A 20,265-nucleotide genomic window follows, 5' to 3' on the forward strand; every position below is an offset into this window, starting at 1 on the left:
TGCTTTGTTCAGTGCAGAAGTGAGCGTTGTGGCAGGACAACTCGGGACTGCTTGATAACACATCCAACACTTCCTGACTGAGAGGAACATTGCTGTGCTTCGTCATGGGAACAGTGTTGACATTGTTGCAGGTGTGGTGATGAGCAACGGTTACCTGTGGAAGAAGCACAGGAAGTTTACCCTCTCCTACCTACGCCACTTTGGAGAAGGCCAGCGATCCCTGGAAAACTACATCAAAGTGGAATGTGACTTCTTGTGCGAGGCCTTCAAAGAGGAGCAAGGCAAGTCCTGCATTAAATGCCCTTGATGCCGCGGGGTCGAGAAATGTCCAGGTTAGAGATGTACGTATTTGATATATATATTTTCCCCAATGCTATAATTTCTTTGCCAGAAGAAAAAGTTATAAATTCCAGAACTCCTGCCAAATAGTGTAAAATGATCCCATGATGCTTTACATCTCCAGGGAAGCCATTCAACCCTCACTTCACTCTCACCAACGCGGTTGGCAACGTCATCTCCACGGTGCTGTTTGGACACCGCTTTGAGTACAGCGATGGAAACTACCGCAAATTTCTCGAGCTGGACAACGAGGCCATTCTGCTAGCCGGTTCTCCATTTGCACAGGTCCAGGGCCTGTAGTGTCATTGCAAACCCAGTCCCTGCCGCATCAAGCAACCTGTTTTTTATTTTTTGCTCCGTCCACAGCTCTACAACGCCTTCCCCTCTCTATTCAAGTACCTGCCAGGCCCGCACCAGACAGTCCTCGCCAACTACAGGGAGATCGAGCTCTTCCTGAAGGCTGAAGTGCAAAAGCACCAGGAGCAGTGGAACCCGGAGCAACCCCGCGACTTCATTGACGAGTACATTGCGGAGATAGAAAAGGTGGGCTGCTCCATCAAAGACTTTGAAGAATTGCTCATCCGTTGCCAATCGCTGCTTGTCGTGAAGTTAAAATGAGGGTACTTTCTGTAGCTGAAGGAAGACCCCGAAGCCGGATTCAACATTGAAAGCTTGCTGGTTTCCACCCTGGACCTCCTGGAGGCGGGCACGGAGACCTCAGCCACCACCTTGCGCTGGGCTCTGGTGTACATGATGCACTATCCGGATATACAAAGTGAGACAGGCCGTCACGGTTCAGATCTCAACCCATAAGAATCCGCGACTGTGCTTTTGTCTTTTGAATTTTTTTTGGGGGGTTTGGTGCTAACTAGGGAAAGTCCAGGCGGAAATCGACAATGTGATTGGACAATCTCGCCTGCCCGCGCTGTTAGACCGACTTAACATGCCCTACACCGAAGCTGTCATTTATGAGATTCAGAGGATGGGCAACATCGTTCCTTTGGGGTTCCCCAAGATGGCCAGTAAGGAGACAACACTGGAAGGATATCTCATCCCAAAGGTAAAAAAAAAAAAAAAAGACTGAGGACAAATACAAAAAGGTGGACAACTACCAATTGTAGACGTGCCTGCCAAATTTCATATTGCTCAAATGAACAGAAATGTCAAAACGGTGAGTTTCGTTGACAATGCATATTTCTGGCAACTTAAAATCTCGTTTAGGAAACTCAGGTCACATTTGGCAGCGATCGAAGTTCATCACAGAATTCAAGCCAACGAGCCCACTTCAAACCAAAATGGCTGACTTCCTGTTCAATTCCAAAAATGGGCATTTGAGATGTTTGTTTTATGCAACCTGTTATGAGACAATTTCATCTCAAATGGTCAAACTGGTTTTGGAGGCAACATTTTTTTTTCCCCCACACTTTCGAGAGTACTACTGCATGAGAAATAATTGATTCAAAGAAAAATGACAGACGTCCGGTTCAATTTGGGGCACGCGTCCTTGAGACTTTTTCATGCGCAGCGTTATGAAACACGTCCACACAATTTCGCGGTGATCGGTGAAACTGTTGTTTTAAAAGAACTTTCAGGGGGCGGTAAAAGAAAAATGTTCATGATAGGTCTGGAGGCCGAGATATATGTTGTGGGATAATGTAAGTATGACATCATTTTCCCCGCCCCCTTCCCAGGGCACAGCCATCGTGACCAACCTGGCGTCGGTGCTCTTCGACAAGAATGAGTGGGAGACGCCTGAGATGTTCAACCCTCAACACTTCCTGGATTCGGAGGGCCGCTTCCGCAAAAGAGACGCCTTTCTGCCGTTTTCTGCAGGTTTGCGGCGACAAACGTCAAAGTTCCGTCGCTCCGGTGCAAAAGGGGTGTGCACACTTTTGGGCTTGAGGGAAAGAGGGCAACGGTTAGCTGTTGCTGAGGTTAACAAAAAAAAATAAAAAAAAATAATAATAATAATACAACGTATGGAAAATATGAAATTAGTTCATTTCAGTATAAATAAAACAATTAATTCTCATGTTTTAACATTATTAATAATAGACCAATTATTTCATAAAATAAAAAAATAAACGTGTTTATTTGATTCAGATTTTATTAGTATAAAGGAATGTACAAATGTAGGCAAATAAATACAAAATAAATATACAGTATGTACAAAATAGTTTTTGGTCGAATAATTATTTTTAACATGAGTTAAAAAATTAATTAACTTTCATATTTGTATCTTATTAGGTGTAATCAACTCATAAATTATTTCATAATACATTAAATACATGTGCAACAAATGTGTGTACTATTTTTTTATTATTCATGTACAATAAATAAATGAACAAATGGATAAGAAAATGTATTATTGTATGTTTTTTTTTCATGCTTTAAAATGAACTTTAATTTATTCATTATTTCATGACAAATAAAACATTGAACGTTAAATTCACGGGAATAAACAATTCAACCAATTAAATTATATCAAAAAGATATTTTACGTACTTTAGTGTAAATGTGCATTTTTTAAAATATTTTATTTTCACTTTATTGTCACTTATTTTCTTCCATTTCCAATGAATAAATTAACCAATTATTTCATGACATAGAATTATTTTTAAAACCAATAAAAAAAAAACAAAAACAGTGGTCCATACTTTGTCCAGGCTGCCGGTTTCAAAGCCGCAAAGGGAGTTAACTGTGTTTCCTCCCAGGCAAGCGAGCGTGTTTGGGCGAGCAGCTGGCGCGGATGGAACTCTTCCTCTTCTTCGCGGCCCTCCTGCAACGCTTCACCTTCGTCGCCGTCCCCGGAGAGGAGCCCAGCCTGGAGGGCGTTCAGGGCTTCACCAATTCTCCCGCCGAGTTCCGGACCTTGGCCGTAACGCGCTGATGGGGGTCCGCCTGCCTGCACACCCCGAGAGGATCCTGGATTACGATTAGGATGAGAGTTTCACTTCTTATGACGCATTACCGCAATACATTGGAAATAAAAGAGCACGTGGATGCAAGTGGTGACTTGGAGCTTTTATTTACTTTTCAAAAGCCATTTTCAACAATAGTGTAGATATGAAAAGTCTACACACCCCTGCTCGAATGTGCCGTACAAAATGGGGCGGGGCTTATTTTACTTTGTTTTTGTGACAGTTCTATTACTTTGACATACAGTATATTCCTGTTTTGTTTCTTGGCGTTTCTTTGTTGCTTTCAATTTTGCGACGTTGTTAATTTTGTATTTAGATTTTTTTTTTTTCGGCCTTTTTTAAACGGCCCCCCTCCCTTTGAAAAAATACATTTGCCCTCAATGTTTGTTTTGGCTGCCTTCCTGGTACTATTTGAATGTGTCTGGAACTCATCAAACGTTTGTGTGGGGTTTTTTTTTGTCAATTGACTCCGCTTTCTGAGAAACGTGAAATTGAATCTATATGTTTTTTTACTGAAGAAAATCATTATTTTAAAAGAACATTTTTTTCTGTTTGTATGATGTCAAAAAAAAAAAGTGGGTAGGCTCAAAATTTCAGGGCAACAAGCGTCAATAAAATTTTATGTTGGACAAATCAACTCGATATTTTTAGTTTTCTAGCCTTGTATTGGCTATAATAATAACTTGCTTGCAAATTATTCTCATATTTTCAAATTGATCCAACTTAATTGACTGTTTTAGCTTCAAAAATACAAGTTGTGTGTGTGGGTTTTTTTTTTTTTTTTTTTTTACTGTTTAGTGATGGAATGTAATTAAGTATAATATTCGGAAATGTATCAGGTACCTCAAGCGTTACTTTTAAAATCGTCCCACAATTTCCATTTTGTTCGGATGTGTTTGTTTTGGTGGCGCTCAAATAGCCCCACAGTGTGAATTCAATTACGGGAGGTGTGTCCAAATCGCTCTGCGACAAATGGGCACCACCCTTGATAAGCAGCACAAGTACGACGTACCGAACGGGACAGCGTGTGGATTTATAGCCCGTTGCTTGGTCTAAATATGTGGGGGGTGCTGCTTTTAGGTCTGGCCCTTTTCCTCCTGGTGGTGTGCGTCTTAGGCAAAAGGGAGCCGGCGCACTTCCCGCCCGGGCCGCTCGCACTGCCTCTCGTTGGGAATGTCTTCAACATCCCCGTCAAGCAGCCTCACCTATACCTCACGCAGGTAGGACTTGACATCGTGGGGGGGGTTTGCGGGGGGCTCGACAATGCATTGATTTTGTATGATGGGGATCACCGCCTGGAAAGTCAGGGAAAAAAAATAGCTCCAGTTTTCAGTTTGAACAGGAGGTCCGAAATTTTGGTTTTTGAGAAGCAATTTTGAATCGAATTCAAGGGCTTGAAAGTTATCAGAAATGAGCCCCTGTTTCACGAATCAATCTGAAATTGCGTGGACATGTCTATCATAATGGAACAGCATTTCAAAAGATTTTGTAGTCTCATATGGTGAACCCAAAAAAAAAAAAAAAAAGAAACTGCTTCTTTATCGGAATAATACTACCTAAAACGGAACCAACGAATCCAAATTGAATTTCAATATGAGCTCATATTTTGAGCTCATGTAGCTTTGTCGCACCAGACTGGAATCTTCTCCCACGGCTTTGTTTGCTTCGGGGAGGGGGAACTGGTCAATGCTTCCATTAACAATAAATGACCAAATTGCGAGCTTCCCGCGTGCTGCTCAGCACACAGAGAATATTGTGCCGGAATCATGATGCACCTCAGCTGACCACAGGGCGCCATTGTGTCCCCCCCTCCCCTCCCGCCGCGCCGGTGCAGTTGGCTGAAACCTACGGGAACGTGTTCTGCATCCGCGTGGGGCAAGAGAAGACGGTGTTCGTATGCGGATGGAAGACGGTGAAAGAAGTGCTGGTGACGCAGGCTGACAAGTTTGTGGACAGGCCGTACCAAGCCTTGTTTTCCAGACTGTACAATCAACACAAAGGTAGCGTAAGCACACGCAAAGGGTGGTACGCACACTTGGTATCATACGGACGGTCATCAGAACAGCGTTACTCGCCTGTGTGCACCTTTAGGGGGGATTTTGTGCTGCAACGGCAAGACATGGAGGACGCAGCGTCACTTCGCCATGGGAATGCTGCGCACCTTCGGCCTGGCCAACGGCACCCTGGAGAGGAGCATCTGCCAGGAGAGCCAACACCTGCAACGGGCTATGGAAGAACACAAAGGTGACTTTTAACTCAAGCCATCAAATATTACAAATTAGAGCTGCGTTTAATCGTGGCGTGTTGACATGAGGGTTAAGGTTTCAAATGAATTATTGTTTGTCGGATTGCCGCCGCCTTTCCCACAGGCGAATTGTTTGATCCGGCGGACTTGTTGAACAGAGCGGTGGCGAACATCATCTGCCAGGTCATTTTTGGGAGGAGGTTCGACTACAGTGATCCAAAGATCCAGCAATTGCACGAGAACCTGACAGAGCTGGTCTATCTGGAGGGTTCCGTGTGGGGCCAGGTGAGGGAACCAGGATGCTAACTCGGATGCTAATCGTTGTCACGCCGACAGAAGAGCACTCTGTGGTCTCTCGGTACAGCGCGGGCTCTCGTGAGCGTCATGGGTGTGAAAGTCACACGCGTCGGACAGGAATCTGGGATGCTAACTCAGTATGCTAACTCTGACGCTAGTTCAAAGACTAATCATGACAAAAGAAAATTACTTTTGCTTGACTCGCTTGCTGCGGGTCCACAATAACTTTGTTTGGGCCCTGGTGAGTCAGGAATTTGCTCGCACCAACTTGGATGCCAACTGAGATTCCAATTGTGAAAACAGGAAAGCACTTTGGTCCGACTGTGTTCCTTCTGGGTTAGCGCTACAATGACTCCCCACGGACCCTCGTGGGCGATGTGGGCAAAACTCACATGCATCCGATAGGAGGCTCGGATGCTAACTTAGACATGAATAACAGAAGAGCTTTCCCTCTTCCTTTGGGACAGCACGACAATGCCATCCTGGGGGTGGAATTCGCTTGCATTGAACAGCAAATCGGATGCTAACTTGGATGTTAACTCAGATGCTAACTTAGCTGCTAATCATGGCAACAGAAAAGCACATTTGTCCAAGTCTATGTTGGTTTTTTTCTTGGTTTAAGCTCCAAGATTCCTTCCCGTGGGGCCTGTTGAGTAACGTGAGTCTGGAAATCGCTCGCATTGGACATAAACCTCGAATGCTAACTCAGATGCTAATTCACACGCTAACCACAAGATGAGAAAAGTACTTTTGTCCGACTCTATGTTCCTTGGGCGCAGCTCTACAACGCCTTCCCGGCGTTGATGAAGCGATTGCCCGGGCCCCACAACGGAATCTTCACCAACTTCCAAGCCCTGCAGGAGTTCATCGGCGCCCAGATAAAGAGCCACAAGTTGGCTTTGGACCCGAGCGATCCACGAGATTATATCGACGCCTTCCTGGTGGAGAGCAACGTAAGACGACGGGAGCTCTAAGAGGGAGACGCTCCTGACTTTGTGTTTTCTGGCTTCTCCCGACAGAACGAAGCGAACGGAGAACTGGGTTTCACAGAAGAAAATCTGGTTCTGTGCTGTATGGATCTGTTCCTTGCTGGGACGGAGACTTCCTCCAAGACGCTGCAGTGGGGCCTCATTTTCCTCATCCAGAACCCTCAAATCATGGGTGGGTTTTTGCTCAAGGACGCGTGCCCGGAATGGAACGCCAAGTGGCCAATTCTGGCTTAAATCGGCAATTTTCCAGCGAGTGCGACAACTCTTCCCTTCATCACCATGTCAATATTTTCCATCCTTTCCCAAGATAAAGCCCAGACGGAGATCGAGCGAGTGATTGGGACGAGCCGCTTACCCAAGATGAGCGACAGAGCCCACATGCCCTATACGAACGCAGTCATCCATGAGATCCAGAGGATGGCTAACGTCGTTCCCCTCAACGGAACCAGAGTGGCCTCGAAAGACATACATCTGGGAGGCTGCGTCATCCCCAAGGTGCAGCAGTCTAGAATGCGGTAGATATTGATTATTGACAGCAGTTTCACCATTCAACACAAAATAGGATCAGCATTTCATATCGTAACAGGATTCTCTACAACAGAGGTGCCCAAATTTTTCGGACCTAAGATCTACTTGTCGATCAAACAACAACCTCCCGCGATCGATCCGTTGCCGCGCACGCGCATACACACACACTGACACACGCATGCCACGATGAGCAACAGCCATAACGGCCCCTAAGATGTAACGTCGACAGTTTTTGAGTTTGTTAAAACGAAATCCCTGCCTACCTTAGTGGGAGACCCGACGCGGAAGCATGCGACGCACTTTTGCAGCCTGTTAACTAACATAGCTCGCACGTACTGTTTTAAAATGCTTCTCTCGGCGCTCCGGATTGCCATTCTTTGCGAGTGCCATCGGTGAATTGTACACGAAATTAACTTTGACTAATAAAAAAACAAACAAAAAAAAACAATATTAATAATAATAATAACAACAAGAGCTATATCGCAACGGCTCTGACCGCAAGCTGCAATTGCAGACTGCCGAGCGATAACAACTTCCGGTGGTGACGCAAGTCACGCGCCACCGTAAATAAAAGGTGACCTGCTTTTATTTTATTTTTAAATATTTTTTTGTGAAAGTGAGACTGATAGGATTATTAGGGTGCAGTGTGCAATAACACAAAAATATATGATTAACATGAGCAGAGACACTTTTTTTTTTTTTTTAACTCTACACCCCTCGCGTTCGGCTTGGGAGAAGTCCGCGAGCGACCGGTCGATGGCGATCAACGTCATGGGCACCCCTGCCCTACAGAAAATGTCTCAGCCATTTTGGTTGGAACCGCTCATTGCTCCCTCAGTCGTGTCATTGAGAAAGGGTTGAATAAAATCGCCTGACACAAGTTTTAGTTTGGTAGACATATCAAAAAAAGTCTCAAGAATCCATACGAGAAATTGAACAGGAAGTCAGCCATTTTGGTTGGTATCTCACTCACTGGTAACCTCCAGAAAATTACAAAAAAATAAAATAAAAAATAACCCTTACACAGTTTCACCGATCAACATGAAATTGGATGGGAATGTCTAAAATAAATAAAAAGTAAAAACATAATAAAAATCTCAAGAACACATACATGAAACAGAATAGAAAGTCGGCCATTTTGGTTAGAATCTGCCATTTTTCACTTAGTAGTACCAGCCTGGGTAGTTCATGAACACGCAATTCGGTGGGCACGTCAATCATCTGACTGAAGTGAGCTTCCCCATCATCTGTTTGCGTTTTTGCAGGGCAGCACCGTGTTGGCCATCTTGACGTCGGTGCTCTTTGACAAGAACGAATGGGAAACTCCGCACGTGTTCAACCCCGGACATTTCCTGGACTCAAATGGCAATTTTGTCAAAAGGAATGCATTCTTACCTTTCTCTGCCGGTAATAAAAGACACCGCGCTAGATTGCCTAAAAATCAAGGAGGAAAATGGTCATGACTGTGCTTTTGTGCGCGTCAGGAAAACGTGCATGTGTGGGTGAGGCCCTGGCCAGGATGGAGCTGTTCTTGTTCTTGGTGGCCATGCTGCAGAACTTCACCTTCTCGGCTGAGGAAGGAGTGGAGCTGAGCTCGGAAGGAATCGTCGGAGTGACGCGCACGCCGTACCCCTTCAAGATCCGCGCCACGCCCCGCTGAGGGTTCACCATGAACATTCATGGTGTTTAAATTTTTTTTTTTTTTTTTTTTAATTCAGCTTGGCTCTCTGCAAAGGCGGACGCTTTTTACTCTGCTCCTGCAACTCCTGCCTTTTCTTTCAAAATGTTTGAAAAAAAATATTGACTTTCCTTTTAAACATCAAACCACTTTTCTAAAAAAAAAAAGACCTTTTCAATTAAAAATCACGAATTTCTTTGAAAAAAAATAAATTCCTTTTCTTTTTCAAAATACCTTTCATCATGGAAAACAATGTGATTTTCTTGTGTAATAAAAAGGCATTTTTCTTGTTTTTTGTTTTGTGTTTCCCCAAACATCCACTTTGTCTGCCTTCCTAGGCTGGCGTTGCAGAAAATCTTGAACTAGGTCACCCCGAAGCACGACGCGGTAGGCCAGCTTTATGCAACATCTTTGAAAAGCGTCAACAACAGTGACAGGCGCCACTGACGTCTCATGTGTGCTCCAATGACATTCTTTTGGTCCACCACAGCGAAGCAACAAGCAGACACAAGCAGTTCTAATGAATGTGTGTGTGTGTGTGTGTGTGTGTGTGTGTTTACTTTTGCCCGGAGATGCAGATTATTAAATGTATTCATGTTTGCAGAAACCTCCAGACGTGTTTTGCGAGCTGATGTCAGTTGTAAAACGTTTTCCTGATGTCCTCAAGAGTCACCCACCACACTGGCCCAGTGAGGACCAACTTGTCATTCATGTGATTGGTGAAACAGTCTCATTGTTATTATAAAGTTAGGTGTCCATTTTTCTCGGAATTAAAAAAAAAAAAAAAATAGAGCGAGAGAGAGAGGTAGAGAGAGAGAGAGAGAGAGAGAGAGAGAAACTTGTAAGTAAACATAAATTGTGGTAATTTGGATGGAAAAAAAATTACATTTTATTAAATTATACATTTGTCAAATGTTACTTTTTCCTGGAGCAAAGCTTTTGTCCTGATGAGAAAAAATAATTAAAATGTCAACTTTCTTTCTGTTCAACTCAGTGGGAAAAATATTTTTACCAAATTATTTTCTGAAATGTTTTTTTTTTCTGCAACTTTTTTCTTCAAATCTTGAAATGTTCATCCTACAAAATTTATTTTTCTCTTTCACTTTTTTTTTTTGTGAGAAAGATTTTTGAAATTGTCGGGTTTTTTATTTTTAATGATTGTTGGTGAAAAAGTAAAACATACTCATAAATTGTTATCCCTTTCATCACTTCTCAGTGTTTGTGAAATTAGACATTTATTTTCATCAAAGACGCTCCACATACACACAATAAATTACACTTGCAGACCTGCAGATGCATCCCATTTGCAATTGGTAAGCAGATTTTGAGGGCTGCGTTCTGAGGAGATTTCACGAATATTTAGCAACTCCGGGCAGGGAGGCTTCACAATATGAAACAAAATCAAACATTTTGAGAAAGGCGACATGGATAGAATGTCTCACGGTTTGCAATGATCAGAACGTTTTCACAAATGACTCGTTCATAATATTACAAAAGAAAGAAACGGTGTTCAATCCATTGTGTCCTAAATTCTAGCACGGCCCCCTGAGGACGAAAAAAAACTAAATTGGCCACTTCATTAGGTACACCTGCAAAATCTCATCCAGTGATGGTCAAAGTGGGCTACTGGAACCACCAGCAGTAGCTCGAGTGATACAAGAGAGAATCACCGCCGTAATGCAGTTCAGTTGGATTGAACATTTCAGTACATATGCCTTTCATCTTTCATCAACTTTTATCTCTGAAGCTCCTCAATTGACTTCCACCTGATTTCTTGGCACTGGGATGCCACAAGATGACGCCAAAGCAATGTTTTTTTTATATTACAGCAAATATAAAATGTAATGCGGAGAGTCGCCTCTGTTAGATTATAAAACAGCCTCCCTGTGCTTTGCTGCCATCTTGTGGCCCCTGTAGGCAATTATGAGCCTTTCTGAACGATGCAAATATCGCGCTCTTGAAACTTAACCGTGCTGAACAAATGTACTGGATTGAAAAAAAGTTGATGCCACCATAACATCAGGAACATTTAATTTTGTGATTCTCTTAGGTGCCACTAGAGGGAGCCGGCGTACTGCGCTTTGGGAATCGGCGCATGACACGTTGCATTGACGTGCCACACACCGTTGGTGAGGTGAAAAATGCCAATTCGGGTGAAAAGCAGTCACTCGTATAGTAGTTCATAAAAAGCCTGGTGCTCACTGTCGAGGAACGAGTGCAGCGCCGACAACATGGAACCTTCCGGACCCTCGTAGGTGGTGTACTGCAGCTCCTCGGGGGTAGGCGTGGGCGGGGCCAGGCGGGCAGGCTGCAGAGAGGTAAGGGGGGCGCCGGACGTGTGGTTGGGGCTCACGTGCTTCTTGTGGCGCGCTCGGCAGTTCTGGAACCACACCTGGACAATCGAGTCTGCCTTCACATACATCGTCATGCTAGATGATAATATTCCAATTATTTTCCGAATCATGGTTGTCGGTTGATCATTTTTGTTTTGTATGTTGACGATAGGCTGAACCTGTATGACTCGTCGACTGAGGCCCGTCTGCTCGGCCAGTCTCTGCAGCGTTTGAGCATCCGGGTTGTTGTCCTGGGCAAACTGCGCCTGCATCACCTGTATTCGCAAAAGACCAATTCAAATATCGGATGGAAAATTCATACAAATAATGTCAAAATAAGGAAGTATCCAAATCTGTTTAAAAAATTTTTTATTAATGAGGGAAATTAAAGGAGTTTTTTTTTTTTTTTTTTTTTGACCTGCAGCTGGTCGGCAGTGAAGCTGGTCCTTGCTCTCTTGGAAGGTTTGGGCTGGTTAATTTCTTGTTCGGTGGGCACGGCGCCCTCCATGTTCACGCTGCTGCCTGCCATGATCATAACAAAGTTATCATACAACCTAAATTATTTGAGGACCATGACTACTGAATCTTTCTAAAAACGATCCCATCGATGATTCGATCGAATCGAAGAGTTGCCCCTTTGCCTCACTGTCAACGTTTTTTTTTTCATACACATGAAAAATCTGAGACCAACAATATTAGCCTATGAGAAACGTTAGCAACGCAGATTAGCATTTGCGCGATAGCGCAGAAGGCAACAAAGGCTAACGAAAGCCATCTCTGATTAAAATTGACCTTTGACCTGTGTTATTGAATGACAAGTCACCTTTGTCGGCGGCCCTCTTGAGCTTGTCCAGCATGCAGTCGTAGTGGACCCTGCAGAGCACCTTGTCCTCCACCAGCGCGAACTCCTCTCCGGTGGACAGCTGCCTCTTGCACGAGAAGCAGGCGAAGCAGGCCAGGTGGTACACGTTGCCCTTGGCACGCCGCACCCAGTCCGTGGCGTGGATGTGGCGGCCGCAGCACGCGCACCACGTGCCGAACCTTCTGCGACGCACGCACAAAAATCGACGGTTCAGATCAAAGCGGTTGCACAAGTGTACACACCCTGAGAGTGGCCGTAAAATGAGCCATCAGTGCACTTTCGATGCCATTGGAAGCGCCTCCGATGAACCACAAATGATGTTCGAGTAGGCTTTTAACAGCGACATCTCTTATATGAGTGTGGGCATTTCTTCAGATGTTTATTTTTACTTCAAAAAAACGATTGTGCGGGTCACTTTAATGGTGATTATTATAATTTTTTTTTTTTAATTGGCCGATGCCATTGGAAGCGCCTCCGACATCTCTTATATGAGTGTGGGCATTTCTTCAGATGTTTATTTTTACTTCAAAAAAACGATTGTGCGGGTCACTTTAATGGTGATTATTATAATTTTTTTTTTTTAATTGGTCCAAATTTTGGGGGGGTGTCACAAAAGTTGGTATTAATGAGGAGACTTGTGTTTGTGTTCTTTTTTTAATCACAAAATACCGGTTTGATACACACTTGCGAAATACCAAATTTGCTCAAAGGACCTTGAAAGGGTTTTGAATAAATAATAACATTCGTCTATGCAACCCCACGCTGTCATCTAACAATCATCACTTGTACATACAGGAGGGCTGTTCAGCTGACTTGTTGTGCATCCTTTTGTTGTACTCAAGTTATGGTAATAAGCTAATAGTAATCAGAAAAAAAAAAAATCCCCCCCCCCCCCAAAAAAAAATCTGAACAAAGGTCTACCTGAAATAATCCATCTTGCAGAAGACCTTCTTGTCCTTAATGTAACAACTGGTGTGGCCTCCCAGCGCGGCCTGGCACACGCTGCAGCAAAGGCAACGCACATGCCAGGACAGGTCGCTCACCTGCGCGCACACGCACCCACACACACAAACACACACATGCATACACAAAAGGAAGTCGACTGTTTATTTCTTCTCTGGGGCCTGTGAGGCATGAATACCTGAAGGTGTGCAGACCGCAATTACCTCAAAAGCTGCAATGAAAATGCAACTTTAAAAAAAATAAAATACCTTGGATGTATTTCAAGACACCATTTTCCTCATTGTATACACACACACACACACACACACACACACACACACACACACACACACACAAAATAATGTTAAGAAAAAAAATGTCATCAATGTTTCGCTACTATTTCTATTAAGTAGATAAAAATAAAAAATATCTATCCACTATTTCTTCACTGCAGCTGGCACACACACACACACACACACACACACACACACACACACACACACACACACGCACGCACGCACCCTCCCAAAGCTAGAATAATAACAGCACAGCAATAATCGAAAAAAAAAATACCTTCAATAAATATTTATCAACGATTTCTTCGTTGCAGCTGGCGCACACGCACAAGCGCGCGGCGAGAAGAGGCTCAGTCGACATGTCTTCATCCACAACCTCCACCTGCGTGTGCCGCACAAACAAAAGGCAACGTTTCATCCCAGCGTTTTTCTTCACGCAGAAACCTCTCTTTCACTTCTGCCAAATAGGCGGGGGACACCCTGAACCAGTTGCCAGCCAATCGCAGGGCACACATAGCCGAACAACCATCCGCACTCACACGCACACCTACGGACAATTTAGAGTGTTCCATTGAGCTGCCACGCATGTTTTTGGGATGCGGGAGGAGACCGGAGTACCCGGAGAAAACCCACGCAGGCCCGGGGAGAACAGGCAAACTCCACACAGGAAGGCCGCACCCGTAATCGAACCCCGCACCTCCGCCCTGTGAGGCCGACGTGCGAACCAGTCGTCCACCGGGCCGAAAGTAATATAGCATTCTGATATTTAAAAAAGTATCTTTTATAGTTATTCCAGTTCAACGATAGGTCAACAGAATAGCTTCAAAATGAGGGCAAATGTCCAAATGTCCGATTCCGAAGGCCGCTCCCTCCCAATATTCTTTTGAAATAAAAAAAGAAGAGTTTGTATTATTCAGTCACTTCAAGGTAAATCAAGATGGCAGTTTTTAAAAAGAAAGACATTTCAGTGGAAGTGACTTAAAAGGTCCTAACAGTGAATACTACAGGATGAGTTACTTTTTAAGAGCTGTTGTCTTAAAGGATCGCAATCAATTCACGATGCTTTTAAGATTTACTAGTTATTTTTCAAAATATATTTTTTGTTGAAGAAATTACCGATCACTCTAATTTAGCAGAAAGCGACACATTTTGAGGTGTAATGAGGAGGAAAAAGGGGGGAAAAAAGCATTTTATGCAAATGTAACTTCTTTAGAAAACGAATCATCATTTTAACCTCGAAGTTATGACAAATCATGGAAAATGTATTGCACGGAATTTCATTTGGGAGTGATAGTACAGTAAAAAAAAAAAAAAAAAAATGCCAGTGCAAGAGTAGGTTTTGGTTTTACGTGTGTTGTAAAGACAAGCAGATTTGCATTAAAAGTCTTCTTGAAGATGAATGCAAGTTGATGTCATTTTTAAAACCTCCTCCTCCCTAAAAAAAAAAAAAAGAGGGTTGCATTTTGTCGTTGAAGTCCTTTTCCTCACGCAGCGAAATTCTCAAACATTTAGTCCAAAAATAAATCCATTATTTTACAACCACCTGCCCCCAAATAAATAATTTTTAAAATTATATTTTAAGGTTGCTTCCAAATGTTTGGGAATCAAATCATAGCAATTTGCTGCCTACATTTTTTGAACAACTTGTTGCCTCCCAAATCTTGTCTTTGAAGTCCTCACACACGTGCACATCTCTTCAACTCTGTTCCGAGCATTTTACTCATAAAGTAACAAAATAAACGAATATAGCCTAAACACTGCTCGGTTTAAAAAAGGCCAAATATGGATTAAGAATAATCCATGTTATGAGCAGCTTCAAGGATGTATCAAATCTGAATATTTTGTTCAAAATAAATATAGAAAATCCTATTTTGGAATTTAAATTTCTGCAAAAAAATGAAAGGCTGAATGGCGTATTTGTCTTAGTCATAATTTAAAACTGAACTGTATGCAAAAAAAATTATAGTAAGTCTTAAAAATTGAGTTTAAAAAAAACATTTTCATACATTTTCCTTCTAAATTCTGCTTTTGAGAAAATGATTTGGAAAAAAAAAACGCCTGTACTTTTAAATGAATTACATATGTTACTTCATTTTTTTTAAGACTCCTAATTTTAGCTCCAAAATATTAAAGAAATTTTGGTGCAATAGCATGTACATGAAATATCATTTTGATGTCCTATTAAAGTTTTTGGGGAAAAATGCCAATGTGCATTTGTTTTGGTTTTACATGCATTAAATCATAAAAAAAAAAAAATAAAATAATTTACATGTCCAACAAGTAGCAGTCATTAAAAAAACAAAACATTTATAAAAAGTAGATTTCAGATATTTTGTAAAGGCACCTCATCCCTACCGGGGGGTCTCCCGCATCCAAAAAGTTGTCTTTGGAGTCCTCACATGCACACATGTCCTGTTTTTTAAAAAATGTTCCTCTCTCCTCTGATGCGGTCGGTCGCGTGTGTCCTCGCTTGCGCGCGCGGTGCGTTCAATGACCCCGGCGCGCTCGTCATAAATATCATCCGCTGCCCGCTCGCTAGCTCACCATGACGACACCAATTGCAAATTTAAGAGGAGTCATTACTTGGACTAACAGACGACACTTGAGCTGACGTTTGGCTTTTCCTTTTTTTTTTTTTTCCCCCCACCGGTACTACAACAAAGGGGAGTTGATTTATTTAATAGCAGCGATTAAAAACAAGTAAAAAAAAAAAAAAAACAAGAAAAAGAAAAAAGGAGCTGAAGAGCTCTCATTAACTGCTTGAGTTTTAATGATGAGGGAAGGTGGAGTGGATGCCCGCGGATTGCAGGGGAGAGCCGTTGACATCCACGGCCACGTACTCACCTCCTCACCGGAGCTTCCAGCCGGGATGCAGCGATGAACTTTGGCCTCACTTTTCCAGCGCATGTCTGCTGCTGCTGCTGTTGATTCTCCTTCTCCTCCTCCTGCAAAGTGATCCTTCCCAAGGGAGGATCAGAATTCATATTTCATATTTCAGATGTCACTTTTAGCCACGCCCGCCCACCCAGTAATTCCCTGCCTGCCTGTGTGGTTTCCCCGCAAGAGTGCAAAGAAGAAAAAAGTACAATGTGATAATAGTGCAGGTATGAGGGGACTGGAAAGGACCAAAAAAATAAAAAATAAAAAAATCTCTGTGCCTGACTTGTTGTTGCTGTTTTTGTGGCGCTATTGAGAGGTTTTTAATTTTGTGTGAGATGTTTTTTTTTTTTGGTGGGTGGTGAATAAGAGTTTGGTTTTTTTGGAGGTGGCTTTTTGGAGTCTTTTAGGAAGAGAAAGAGAGATTGTTGTTCGCATGGGTGACAATGAGAGTCACTATTGTGTGTTTTTTGTTGTGTGTGATATTTATTTTGTTTGTGTGAGAGTTTTTTTGGTGGGAATGAAAGTTGCGCAATTTGTTGGTCAATTTTTTTTTTTTTCAATGCAATTACAATAGAAGTCAGCGATGCACATTTTCACTATTGGCAGGCCGGCCACGATAGCAGATACTGCTACCCCCCCCCCCCCCAAAAAAAATGTATTATTCATCATTTTATTCAAATTGAACGATGACAAAATAATGGCCTGAAAATCACATCAATTTGGGGTGCAAAATATGAGCTTTTACAATTCCCTTTTTTCAAACTTCATTTTCAACAAACATTTATGCCAAATTTCAATGGCCAGGTTCCAACTGCTCCTTTAAAGATACGACTCAACATTAAGTCCTTAAAAGATAACATATCTGGACTTGTTTGTTTGTTTTTTTTCCTGTCTCTTTTTTTTTTTGCCTTGCAGGAGGTCTTCATTGCTCCCAACCTGCATCGGCATGACACTACATGAGCCTCTGTATCGCATCATCTCGGCTGGGCTTTAGCAGTCCTAGCGTGCCTCCTTGGAAGATGTGTCCTGTTCCAGCCGGTGCCGATGAATGCTTCTTTTTTTTAAATCAGATAATGCGTCTTCAACAGTGCACCCCCCCCCAACTAAAACCCCCGTTCCGATAGCGAGAGGTCAAAAAGTGACAAAATCAAGTGTTTTATCATCAAAAGCGCAGACGTAAAGACGTAGTTAGGAGCTCGCGACCTTCATAGGAGCCCGCATGTTGCCCAGATCCCAATCGACCGACCGCGTGTAGCGTTTTGCGTGTTATCGTTGCGTTTAGCGGGCTATGGAGCTGACAAAAAAAAACAATGTCAACAAAACTCCTCCGACTGCCTTGTGACATCACGTCTGGATCCTGCAGTTTGTTGCGTTCTAATCGTCCGGCAGGCCACCAGAGGAAGGAAGGAAAATGACATGTATGGATGATCAGTACTTGTTGTTGTCACATGAGGGTATATGGGCATCAGAGCCAGTATTTGTTTCCCCTCTGCCGGTGGAATTTCATGATCTAATATGGCAATAGAAAGCTGAAAGAGTTGCAACAAGTTGCCACTAAGAAAAGATGAGAAATAAAATAATTGAATAATCGATTAGTCTGGAAAGGGATACAAAGTCATTCCTAAAACTGCTGACCAAAAAGAAAATAAACGCTCATATCGTGAATGATTCCCAAGATTTGGAGAAAATATTCTATAGATTGATGACACTAAAAAGCAACTTTTTGGAAGGTATATGTAACACAGCATTTCAGAAAAAGAACATCATACCAACAGTCGAACATGGCAGTGGTCGTGCAAATGGTCACGGGGTTGATTCACTTCTGCAGGACCTGGACAACATGCTGTGATTGATGGAACGATGAATTCTGCTCTTTACCAGACAATCCTGAGTCGGCCATTATTTTGTGATTTTTAGCTGAAGCGCACTTGGGTTCTGCAAGACAAAAGACAAATCACTTTAAAAAAAAAAAAAAAATGCATTATCGCCAGCATTCCACCGAGCGTATGAGAGTCTGTTCTCCAAGCGAAGAGCATTTGACCTCTGAAGCTCTTCGTAATGCGTTCCTTCCACACAGACTTTGCCTCATCTCCTTTATTTAATTGAAATCAGGGCGACAGGTTAGACTACAATTGACACCCGCAGATTAGCGCGACCTTTTCTCCTTGCGGTAAATGGCTACTCATTGAATCTGAAGGGGAGGAGTGGGAGGGGGGGTCGTCTGAGTAGGGTGCTTTGGGCGAGGGTGGGGGACCATGGGTGAAAATCACAGCAGTGAAAATGGCAGTGGGCTGAAAAGGGGGCCTGATTGCGCCGGGCCGGGCCGGCGCGAGTGGGAAGCAGCATGCTCAGCCCCAATCAGGGCCACAGGCAGGGGGGGGGGGGACGTTCTTATCAACAAGTAATGGGCCACTTGACAATCACACAGCCATAAAACGGCTGCATTTAACGCTGATTGCAAAAACTCAACCCCCCTCCTTCCATCACCAAAACCGTCGGACCCCCCAGAGATCTCCCCCGTCGACAACCGGGAATCTTTTTTTCCACCCCAGAATGGAATTTATAATCATCCCTCTTCTTTTTGCTCGCTAATTGTTATTTTAAGGCATGCCGACTTGATTACGGTGTTTAGCGGGCCCAAAGCGTATCTGTCTCAATTTCCAGCAGGCCCGATTGCTTCTTACCTGATGTTTAAACAGGCCTTCACACTTTTGTTCATATATATGGCAACTATGCAAGGTTATACTCAGTGTTCGGGAGTAACAAAATACAAAAACCGACCACCCCCACCATAAATGAATTCTGCAATACAGACATTTTCTATTTAAATACTATCTAGGCATGTTTTGTATCGCATTTAGGGTACTTCATTTATTTTTAAAGATCTTTCAACACATTTTAAAAATAATACAATTGTATTTAAGCATATACTGAGGGAGCAAAAGGAATGGATAACTCAAAAATATTGTACAAACAGAACAACGGTGTACCAATCCCGCTATATGTTTGCAGTAAGGAATTTTTTTTTCTCCAAAAACTAATAAACGCATCAATAATCATGTTCAGCGATGTACATTATGAAAACCTCCAGCCTTCACTTTCTGTTGGCATAAAAAGCAGGATTGAAGAGTATTTAACATCCAATAACCTTCGGCAAAAACTAAGATGACCTTGAAACACTTCCCATTTTCATTTCCGAAATAAACTGCAGAATTATTTGTCAATATTTGTAGAAGATAAAGAATATATGCCAATGAACACTGTCAGGTCTACGTTTTCCTCCCTTGTGTTCAAATAACTGCTGCTATCCGTTCGCCCATCTATGGCATTCCACATTGATTGTTGCCATTTAGCTAAGCAGACTTTACTATGCCCAACTCTTAAAATACACAAAGTGAAATTCTCTTTGTTTGACGGTAAACTTCAACTGATAGCTTAAAGCGTCTTCTTGTTATGGGATTGGTCACGAAACAAAATTATGTCGTGAGTCAAGGTACCATTGTATCGTATCGAGTCATTTGGCACACAAGTCATCCCAGTGGCGTTGACGTCTCATGAAAGAAACATGGCTCCACCCCCAGGTCAAATCTGGTATCTGTAAAAAACAAATAAATAAAATAAAATAAAAATAAATAAAATTATCTATTAATCAAAGGCACTAAGGTTGAGATCATGTTAAATCTGTTTTCGCATCTTCAGAAAAGACGTTCACTTTACATACTGTCCTCTAAAACTGCACTCCTGGATTAAAAGTGGCAAGTTCACTTTTGGTTTCATCCTTTTTATAGGCCGCAATATTTCCTCGAGAAAATGAAGGTTTTGTAATTCCCTTTATGTCCTCTAGAGGGGCTCGGAGGACCTGCAATCTTCTTCCGTGTGTAACCACTGGCAGGGGGGGGTTTTTTTTTTTTTTTTTAAATTTGGGTTGGAAAATGCAGTTTACAACAAAGTGTGG

At 42.7% G+C, this 20,265-nt stretch overlaps 3 protein-coding genes across 5 annotated transcripts; 2 read left to right on the plus strand and 1 right to left on the minus strand.

Moving 5' to 3' along the window:
* Positions 1-58: 58 nt before the first annotated feature.
* Positions 59-3,347, plus strand: LOC109531947 (cytochrome P450 2J2-like; the record flags this gene model as incomplete). Its single annotated transcript, XM_019896484.1, has 7 exons — positions 59-281; positions 464-624; positions 706-882; positions 973-1,114; positions 1,212-1,399; positions 2,031-2,172; positions 3,054-3,347. Coding segments are annotated over 7 exons (1,209 nt in total), but the record flags the coding sequence as incomplete, so codon positions are not given.
* Positions 3,348-3,458: 111 nt separating this feature from the next.
* Positions 3,459-9,151, plus strand: LOC109532341 (cytochrome P450 2J5-like). 2 transcript variants are annotated; one of them, XM_019897209.1, is made up of 9 exons: positions 3,459-4,480; positions 5,095-5,260; positions 5,352-5,504; positions 5,630-5,790; positions 6,582-6,755; positions 6,822-6,963; positions 7,099-7,286; positions 8,585-8,726; positions 8,804-9,151. In XM_019897209.1, the coding sequence occupies exons 1-9, from the start codon at positions 4,319-4,321 to the stop codon at positions 8,977-8,979; spliced, it is 1,464 nt and encodes a 487-aa protein (XP_019752768.1). In that variant the 5' UTR covers positions 3,459-4,318; the 3' UTR covers positions 8,980-9,151. The 2 variants fall into 2 exon arrangements, with proteins under 2 accessions (XP_019752768.1, XP_019752769.1); XM_019897210.1 differs by lacking the exon at positions 8,804-9,151 and having other exon boundaries at positions 7,099-7,306; positions 8,585-8,720.
* A 1,658-nt stretch (positions 9,152-10,809) lies between these two features.
* Positions 10,810-20,237, minus strand: LOC109532353 (LIM/homeobox protein Lhx8). 2 transcript variants are annotated; one of them, XM_019897225.1, is made up of 9 exons: positions 19,808-20,233; positions 18,080-18,245; positions 16,275-16,388; positions 13,708-13,812; positions 13,114-13,235; positions 12,154-12,374; positions 11,749-11,852; positions 11,510-11,605; positions 10,810-11,389 (listed from the first exon to the last, which is right to left on the minus strand). In XM_019897225.1, the coding sequence occupies exons 3-9, from the start codon at positions 16,335-16,337 to the stop codon at positions 11,162-11,164; spliced, it is 939 nt and encodes a 312-aa protein (XP_019752784.1). In that variant the 5' UTR covers positions 16,338-16,388; positions 18,080-18,245; positions 19,808-20,233; the 3' UTR covers positions 10,810-11,161. The 2 variants fall into 2 exon arrangements, with proteins under 2 accessions (XP_019752784.1, XP_019752785.1); XM_019897226.1 differs by having other exon boundaries at positions 11,247-11,403; positions 19,808-20,237.
* Positions 20,238-20,265: the final 28 nt, after the last annotated feature.

This window comes from Hippocampus comes, unplaced genomic scaffold (genome assembly GCF_001891065.2).
Source record: "Hippocampus comes isolate QL1 unplaced genomic scaffold, H_comes_QL1_v1.1 scaffold22, whole genome shotgun sequence".
In the NCBI taxonomy this organism is placed as follows: domain Eukaryota; kingdom Metazoa; phylum Chordata; class Actinopteri; order Syngnathiformes; family Syngnathidae; genus Hippocampus; species Hippocampus comes.